A 9,797-nucleotide genomic window follows, 5' to 3' on the forward strand; every position below is an offset into this window, starting at 1 on the left:
ATCTTCGCTAACGGTTATGGATTGGAAGAGGCAAAACAAAAATACAATTTTTTAAATAAGAAATCCTCGTGTAATGAATACTAAATGGAGGGGATTACTATATTACATTCAATGAGTATAGAGAAAGGAAAGAAGATATTGATTATTGTGTTCGTACACGGATACATACAAGTGTAGATGCAAAGTTATGTATATTTGCACATTGAAAAGGGAATATCATACGGGATAACAGCTAAGCCTTCTACCGTATGACTATATGCCTCTAACCTTCAAGTGTAAGATATTCCCTACATTTTTGCCATAATTTAATTGCTGTCTCTTATTTTGTTCCATATACCATCTTTTCATCTTCTTCTTTTTCAATCGTTCTCCAAACTTCAAAGTAATGAGATGCTGTTACAGTTGCTCAATTACTTTTTCATGAACATCCAACATTAAAGTTGGTCATAGAGATCATAAGGTGTTATAATTGGATCACCGTAAGCAAATAATTATTATTCTTTTTTATGAAAGTAAGATATTTTCATACTCGAAATTCTTTAGACAAACTTTCAAGATGTAAAGATTATCCAAGTAAATTTTATTCATCCCAACAAAATCATCTTCATACTTACAATTAGAAAATCAAATCTCTGTCAAAATACTTAAAAAAACTCAATTATTTATCAATTGTATTAGATCTTATTAATATAATTATTATTCTCTTTTGTTGTTATGTTCATTTCATTAAATATAATTATTTTTTCACATGTTTCATCGTAATCAACTATTAGACATAAACACTATTTTAAGTAAAGATTTAAATTTTAATTCACCATATTCTAAGAGACTAACTCCCTATTGAATCCAATCTCACTTATTCACTAATTACGTTTGGTTATATTAAAGATACTTATTCACTATTTACTTTTGGTTGTATTAAAGATTTTTCTTCGTAATTTATAAAATTACTTCATTTTTACGTGGTTAAAACTTAAAAGTTGACATTTTGTCTATTATTATTATTATTATTATTATTTAAACATTACCTGATTTTATTTTTTTTAGTTCAAAACTGAATCTCGTGACACCATAAAAGAATGTACGTAGTAGTTAATAGTTATAGATGATCAAACAAATTAAACATTGCTGTAAAAAAATATATTAAGCATTAGATTGCCTTTATTGGTATAACATTTATTTCAAGAAAAAATGTTATTAAAAAAAATTCTTATTTAAACTACTAATATAATAAATTCTTCATTATTTAGTTTTTTTTACCGATTAAATTACTTTAATTTAAATATTTCATCCCTTTTATATTCTTTTTCATTTTTACCAAATCACTTTATTTTACATTTTTTTAAAACTCCCTTCCATCTCTTTTTATTCCTTGTATTTTCATTCATTCTCTCCTCTTAGTGTCAAACATACCTTTAATTTGAATCTCTAAATGTGCGTTTGGATAAAAAATTTTAACAGAGGAAAATGATTTATGAGAGAATTTAGATTTCTGTAATCTAAAATTCATTGTTTGGATATTTTTTTTTATCAAGAATTCAAATTTTTGGATTTTTAAAACAGAATTTTAAGCAATTAAAAATGTGAAATTTTAATTTCCTTATAAAAGGAGAGAAATTAAAATTCTATTCTTGATAGAAGAATCTTCTAAAACGTTCGTGTATTTCCTTTATAACATTCATCATCTCTTCCACCTGAAAGTTCTCAAAATCTTATCCTCTAACTTACTACCCTTATCTCACGTCAATGATCCTCTTCTTCAAGAAATAACGTCTAAGCTTGTGAAACATTGATTGGATGGGGGCGTAAGGGGCACAGAGAATTGCACCCGCTAGCTAGGGGAGCAGCCGTTGCTATCCATCACGCGACGGAGGTGCTCGCCGGCGCGGAGGGTCTAGGTCATGCCTTACGTCGTTGATTGAATGTTGTGGTTGGGTGTGGAGGTGTACGCTGATTGAATGTTGTGGTTGGGTGTGGAGGTGTACGCCGCTGTGTCCTGGTTTTCCTACGACTTCTTATGCCGCATCATGATTCTTCTCTTTGGAAGCACACCAAACATATCTTCTCTTTTCTTTGTATTCATTTTTTTTCACCCTCACAATTTCTTTTTATCCAAATTCAATTTTAAAAATAAAAATTTCAATTGAAGTATTTGAAATTCTTAGAATTTTAAATTTTTTAAAATTTTAAATTCTCTCATCTAAACACATAAGGAGTTTTTCCTTAGATATTCTCAATTTGTAATAATTATTTTTTTTAAAAGTAAAAAATCACATCAAATCTTACATACTCCAAATTTGAATTAAAAATAACCATATAAAAAAGGCAGAAAAAGAAAATCCCAACAATTATGCAATTACCAATAGAAATACAAAAGGGCACAAATTAAAGCTTATATGGCCGGTGCGTGAGGTGCATAACTAGAAATAATTACTAAGAAAATAATAATTGGGGATAGATACGCGCATGAAATAAATTGCACACCCAATAATATTTTTTATTTATTTATTTCATACTATATATAGTTATTTAGTCAATTGGAAAATTATTTTCACTATTTGTTCAATTCTTTGTTTTTGAAAGAGATAGCGGCAATTCTAGATAGACAGAAAGATACAAGAAAAAGAGATTGGAGAAGAAGATAACAGGTTCTCTGCTAAAAAAATTCGAAACTCTTCGTAAGCTTTCGTTTTAGCTCCCTTCTTCTTCTTCTCTCTTAGTTTCTCTCACTTTGACTTTTGACCGAAAAAATGGATTTTTTTGGGTTACAGAGTTTCGGTTTTGAATATGAGAAGGTGGGTGTCCATGGATTAGATTCGCTGACCTAAATTTCATTTCCAACACTACCTGGTACTCAATGTATTGACCATTTTATTTATTATTATGAAATTTTGCTATATAGTTTGTTAATTTCATGTGTTTGATTTTTTTTTTTCAATAAAAGAATCTGGGTAGTGTTCTATTTCATTTGAATTCACTTTTTCTTTTTTTTGGGGTAAAAGATGATGTTGTCGAGAATGGAGGCTGGGAAGAAGGGTGGTGGGGGTTCTAGTAACCAGAAGAAGTTGTTGAAGGATGTTGAAACCATGAACAAAGCTTTGTACTTGGATAGAAACTCTTCAAGGAGTTCAATACCTAGTGCAAATTCTAGATCTAAATTCACAGGGAAACCTCAGTTGCCTGATCCAAGATCCAAGTCTAAAGCCAGTAATGATCATAATGGTGAGAATGCTCAGAAGGATAAGAAGTCCATATGGAATTGGAGGCCATTAAGGGCCCTTTCGCACATTCGAAATAAGAGGTTCAATTGTAGTTTTTATCTGCAAGTTCATTTGATTGAGGGGTTGCCGCCGAGTTTTGATGATGCCGGCCTTGCTGTTTACTGGAAGAGGCGGGACGGGGTTCTCGTGACCCAGCCGGCCAAGGTGGTTCAGTGTGTGGCTGAATTTGAGGAGAAGTTGACCTACACTTGTTCGGTGTATGGAAGCAGGAGCGGACCTCACCATTCTGCAAAGTATGAAGCGAAGCATTTTTTGCTCTATGCTTCGCTTCTCAGTGTGCCGGAGATGGATTTGGGGAAGCACCGGGTGGATCTGACGAGGTTGCTTCCTCTCACTCTGGAGGAGCTTGAGGAGGAGAAGAGCTCGGGGAAGTGGACTACTAGTTTTCGATTAATGGGATTGGCCAAGGGCGCTACGATGAATGTCAGTTTTGGGTATACTGTGGTTGGTGATAATGCTAGTGCTACCAGAGACAGCCTTCCGAAAGCATTGTCCTCCAGGCAGAATAGTTTTTCTCTGACTCCGACGAAGTTTGATGTTAAACCCAGACAGTTTGATGGAAGCAGCACGATGAGACGTGCCACAAGTTTGCAATACTCACCTCAAGCTTCTGACGAGGTAAAGGATCTTCATGAGGTGTTGCCATTAACTAAGTCAGCACTAGCTAGCTCAATAAACGTCTTATATAAGAAATTGGATGAAGAAAAGTTATGTAGCCCTCTGGATGATAAGACAGAACTTGATTCATTCACAGAAAATCTTGGGCCAATCAAGCCAGATGCCTATGCTTCTGATCTTGGAAAAGAAAGGCTTGAAGAGCATGCGACTAAGGATGAAAGTACATGTGACAAACCTGAACTCTATGTATTTCAAGAAAAGCTGGAGACAGTTAAACCAGATGGCTATTTTTTACCAGATTTTGGAAACAAAAACCCTGAACAGTGTCATGATAATGAATTTTTTGTTGTCGATAAGGGCATAGAACTTTCATCAAACGAACGTGTTAAACTAGAGGAATCCATCATAAAGGCTCCTGACGATGCTTCTATGGTTGATACTGTCTGTACCCTTGGTATATCAGGTATACAAATATCTTCTGAAGATAGTGTTAAACATGATTTTCTGGATGAGGCAAATGATAGTTCTAAGGATCAAGGAGTGGTAGAGGAATTTGCTAGCATAAAGGCTCCTGAGGATGCTTCTACAGTTGATACTTCCTGTACCCTTGGTATATCAGGCAGACAAGTATCTTCTGAAGATAGTGTTGAACATGATTTTTTGGATGAGGCAAATGGCTTGGACACTAATGAGCTGCTCATGCAAGAACTAGAATCTGCTTTAAATAGTGTCTCGAATTTAGAGAGAGTGGCACTAGAATCTCCTAAAACTACAGAAGCGAAATCGGAACATAAAATGACAAAGTCACATAGCTTGGATGATGTTACAGCATCTGTTGCCACTGAATTTTTAAGCATGTTAGGCTTAGACCACAGTCCAATGGGCTTGAGTTCTGAAAGCGAGCCCGAGTCTCCAAGAGAGCTACTTTTAAGACAATTTGAGAAGGAGGCTCTGAATGGGGGCTTCTCTTCTTTGTTTGATTTTGACATGAACTATGATAGTGAAGCAGCTGGTGGCTATGATGCTTCTGCTTCTTCTGAGCAGTGGAACTTTTCTGAAGGTGTCAAGTCATCATCCTTCTTGCAAGATCTGCTGGAGGAGCCTCCAGTTGAATCTCAGGATGTTAGGAGCAAACAGAGGGCTCAAATGCTAGAAGACTTGGAAACAGAAGCCTTGATGCGTCAATGGGGTTTGAATGAGAATGCTTTTCATCATTCTCCACCGAAAGATTTTGCTGGTTTTGGAAGTCCAATTCATTTACCACCTGAAGAGCCTCCCACATTGCCTCCTCTTGATGATGGGTTGGGCCCTTTTCTTCAGACAAAAGATGGGGGTTTTCTACGCACTATGAGTCCCTCAATTTTCAAGAATTCTAAAAGTTGTGGGAGCTTAATCATGCAGGTATCCAACCCTGTTGTGGTACCCGCAGAAATGGGTTCTGGGATAATGGAGGTTTTGCAGTGTTTGGCATCAGTGGGTATTGAAAAGCTCTCAATGCAGGCAAAGGAGTTAATGCCGCTGGAAGATATCACAGGGAAGACAATGCAACAAATAGCATGGGAAGCTATGCCTTCCTTAGAGGGTGCAGAGAGGTTAGTCTATCCTGTTTGCATCAATGCTCTTGGAGTGAGTTTTTAGTAGTCATTTCTAAATCTTATACTGATTGAATTTTGCTTTGCTTTATGTAGGCAATGCCATTTGCGGCATGATCCAATAACAGTGCCAGACAGTGCTGGTGTGCAAAGGGACTTGAAAGGAATGCCATCTAAACAAAAGTCTGGCAAGTTTAGTTCAAGGACAGTGGCCAACCAAACAGGCTCGGAGTTTGTTTCAGTAGAAGACCTTGCTCCATTGGCTATGGATAAAATTGAAGCACTTTCAATGGAGGGTTTGAGAATCCAATCTGGGATGTCGGAAGAGGAAGCACCATCAAACATTATTGCTCAGTCCATTGGAGATATTTCAGCTCTCCAGGGCAAGGGGGTTGATATTAGTGGGTCCCTTGGCCTGGATGGAGCTGCTGGTTTGCAGCTGATGGATGTAAAAGACGGTGGTGATGGTGTTGATGGGATAATGAGCTTATCATTAACTCTTGATGAATGGATGAAGCTGGATTCAGGTGAGATTGATGATATAGATAATATCAGTGAGCACACTTCCAAACTTCTTGCGGCCCATCATGCCAACTCTTTTGACTTCATTCGTGGGAGTTCAAAGGGAGAGAAGAGACGAGGCAAAAGCAGATGTGGTTTGCTAGGAAACAATTTCACAGTAGCATTAATGGTGCAACTCCGTGATCCTATGAGAAACTATGAGCCGGTTGGAACACCAATGCTTGCTCTTATACAAGTTGAGAGAGAGTTCATGCTTCCAAAGCAAAGAATTTTCAACAGTGTGTCTGAGATAAGGAAAAATTATTATGAGGATGACGAGAGCAATATAGTAGCAAAATTGAAGACGAAGGACACCGAGAAAGAGGAGAAAAGTTCTGAAGAGGAAGGGGGCATTCCTCAGTTCAGAATCACTGAAGTCCATGTGGCAGGTCTGAAGCCTGAGCCTCAGAAAAAGAAGCTTTGGGGCACTTCAAGCCAGCAACAGTCTGGTTCTCGCTGGTTGCTCGCCAATGGAATGGGGAAGAGCAATAATAAGCTTTCACTGATGAAGTCAAAGGCTGCGTCTAAATCTAATGCTCCAGTTACCACAAAGGGGCAACCTGGTGACAGCTTGTGGAGCATATCATCTCGTATTGATGGTGCTCGAGGAAAATGGAAGGAGTTGGCTGCACTAAATCCACATATAAGAAACCCCAATGTCATTTTACCAAATTGAAGTCCACATATTAGATTCTTGTTATCTTTTGGTGTTAATTTCATCAAGCCATGTGATTCTGAGCTCCTTGTCACTCAGGAACCTGTGCTAGGGCATTGTTTGGTATTGTTATAGCATCAGTGAAATTAGACTGATCCTTTAATAATTGCTAAGTACCAGATACTGAGAGAACATGATGAATTTTGTGTATTTTGCTGTAGGCACATTTTTCTTTTGTAAAGTCACCTGTAACTTTTGCATGCACCTGTTGTATTTATGTCCTCTGGAAGCAGTGTTTGCATGTTACATGCGGTAAATTATATTACAGTCCACAAATAGGTAGACTATTCTTGCAGAAAATGTTAATTATATTGCAAGTGCAAATTTAAGCTGCACACTTGTGGAGTTGTGGTCTCATCCATTTCATAAAATATTTGCTGTTGGGTTGATATTGGAAAACCATTACCATTCTCAAATGTTAATCCTCGTTTTCTTCTAATTTAAGTGGTGTTATATTTTGATTTATTTTAATATAAATGAACTTTGACATTGTATCGATTTTTAGAGTAATCAGTAATTAATCTTAAAATTTATCTTATTGATTTTAATATTTAAAGTTAAAATTATTAGTATACATTCAAACCTATTTATCAGTAATATCAATTATCAAGAATCACAAAAGAGGAAAATAAATCTTTAAAAGTGTTTAAAGTAAAATTAGATTCAAGTTTTACACAAATTCATCTCTTAACGCAGAGCAGTATATATATTTTAAAATAAAAATATCTGGTAAAATAGTACTATTTTTACTTTTAGTTCTTGTATAATGTAATTATTTATAATTCTTATTCTTATAATGTATAAATCTTGTCATTACAAGAAACGTAAACGCTCACATGACTTTGAAAAACATAAGAAATTACGACAATAGCCTAAAAAACAATATAATTGATTAAATGAACCATATAATCAATTATTTAGCGTATCCTAATAATAATTGATTAGGACACCTATTGTACAATCAAGGAGGTTAAACACTAGGAAGATTTATACCAATTAACATGAACAATCATATAAGTGAATTTGATACCATAATTTAATTCGAAACCTTAAAGTTCAAGCTTATGAGTTTTATTTTCACTTATATAGTGTTCAACTTTCCCATTCTCATTTGATGTGGGATTTCACCTCATATTTGTATTTCAACAATCTCTCCTTCAAGTGTGAGTCTTTCCCATGTGATAGCCTTCTCCTCAAGTGAAAGTTATTTTCAATCTACGAGTATCCAAGGATGGCTCTCAGAGTTTAATCATGACTGCCTCGATCCTACTTAGTCATTGTCACCCGCATGCTCTAATACCTTGCACCACCGTGCTTTCCACCGAGCCATGGGACACGCTACCTAGTCTCCATGCATGGACTCACTCGTCAGAAAGACTTTCGACACAAGGAATCCCCATCTCCATAAGTCCACTGTCAACTTCATTATACTCGTTTGAGCCGGTCACTTGGTCACCACATCAACCATCGGCTCTGATACCAATTGTTGTGCAATAAAAAGGGTTAAACACCAAGAAAATTTACACCAATGAACATGAACAACCATATAAGTAAACTTGACACTACATTTTAATTAAAAACCTTAAGGCTCAGGTTTATAAATTTTATCTTCACTTATATGATACTCACCTCACACGTGTATTCCAACATAAACTATAAATAAGGAACTTGAATTGAAGGATAAAAATAGTGTGACTCTTTTTCTTATTGTTTTCTATTGTTTCTTGAGAGAATCTAGCACTTTGAAATTTGATTTCTAAGTGAAGATCAATTGATTTTCCATACTTCAATACAATTTCAATGGATCTCTCAATAAATATTTGAAGATTCATTTAAGAGAAGAGGTTAATTAAGTGTGCTATACTTTTGTTAATTCATCACATCAAGTGATATAAATCCTTTTATCTTGTTTATAACATTGTTTTGTGTCTTTGAGTAGGTTTCTCAAAGGATCTTGTAATGGGTTTTTGCAAGAGTGGGTTAAGGTTTCTTAAGAGTATTGAGAACTTTTTTTATTTTATTTGTATGCCATTGCATTTTCATGTGAAGCTTGTTTGTAAAAACTAGATTATTTTTAGTGAAATCTCAAGTTGATTGAGAAACTAGATGTAGATGACAATTGTGATTGAACCAATATAAAACATTTGTCTCTTCTCTCCATCTCTATCTCTTTATACCCTTTTCTTGATTAAAATTATGAATGCTTTAAATGATTTCACGAGTACCTTGTGATGGTAAAATTGGAGTGTTCCCAACACTTCCAACAAAAAGTTAGAATCTATTTTGTTTTCAAAATACATTACAACAATAATAGATAAAAAAAAGGATTTGTGTACTGAGGTGTGCGTTCTTGAATCAAATTATTTCTTTTTAATAGTGTGAAAACTACGTGTATCCACACCGAGACCACCAATCTTTGTTATCAACTTTTTGATGAGTAGAGCTCTAAAGAGCAAATCTTCTTTCTATTTTTTCAAGTTTAGAAACTAGGCTTAAACTTTTTCTAGTTTGTGTTTGGTATACGTTGCTTCAAGTAAATGCTTCTATTTATAATGTTAAAGATATGTGAATTTGGGCCTTTTAAAAAAAAGAAAAAAATTATTTAAAATAATTTCATATCTCTATATCTTTATATTTGAAAATAAAAACTATTTCATATCTTTTTTATCAGAAGAAGCTTTTTGATATAAGACAAAGATAATTTCCAAATAATCACATGATTATAACATAATACTCTTTGTTTATATTAATTATATTTTTGGTGCTAGCAAAAAATATAATAATATTTCACTAAAATATTTATTTGATTAAATTAAATTCTTTAATTTAATTATCAAATGAATTATTTTCTTTTGTAAAGATTAGAACACTCGTTTGTGTGCGATCTCATAGGTTCAATACAAAACCGATAGTAAATTAGTCATAATTAATTTACTAATCAAGGTAGGTGTCTAACAACACTCTTAACGTTTGGATAACATAAAATAGTATATTTTACTTTCAAGAACCAATAAAAGAATAATATAATAT

The 9,797-nt window shown here is 34.5% G+C and overlaps 1 protein-coding gene across 3 annotated transcripts; it reads left to right on the forward strand.

The window, feature by feature from the left end:
- The first annotated feature begins 2,547 nt into the window (after positions 1-2,547).
- LOC100806958 (protein PLASTID MOVEMENT IMPAIRED 1-RELATED 1) lies at positions 2,548-7,102 on the forward strand. 3 transcript variants are annotated; one of them, XM_006586970.4, is made up of 4 exons: positions 2,548-2,678; positions 2,772-2,850; positions 3,003-5,491; positions 5,588-7,102. In XM_006586970.4, the coding sequence occupies exons 3-4, from the start codon at positions 3,003-3,005 to the stop codon at positions 6,726-6,728; spliced, it is 3,630 nt and encodes a 1,209-aa protein (XP_006587033.2). In that variant the 5' UTR covers positions 2,548-2,678; positions 2,772-2,850; the 3' UTR covers positions 6,729-7,102. The 3 variants fall into 3 exon arrangements, with proteins under 3 accessions (XP_006587033.2, XP_006587034.2, XP_006587035.2); XM_006586971.4 differs by having other exon boundaries at positions 2,550-2,678; positions 2,772-2,859; XM_006586972.4 differs by having other exon boundaries at positions 2,560-2,648.
- Positions 7,103-9,797: the final 2,695 nt, after the last annotated feature.

Source organism: Glycine max, chromosome 9, assembly GCF_000004515.6.
Source record: "Glycine max cultivar Williams 82 chromosome 9, Glycine_max_v4.0, whole genome shotgun sequence".
Lineage (NCBI taxonomy): Eukaryota > Viridiplantae > Streptophyta > Magnoliopsida > Fabales > Fabaceae > Glycine > Glycine max.

Coding starts and splice junctions, on each gene's coding strand:
- LOC100806958 (XM_006586970.4), top strand. CDS start 3,003: ATGATGTTGTCGAGAATGGAGGCTGGGAAGAAGGGTGGTGGGGGTTCT. Junction 5,492..5,587: donor TCCTTAGAGGGTGCAGAGAG/GTTAGTCTATCC, acceptor TGCTTTATGTAG/GCAATGCCATTTGCGGCATG.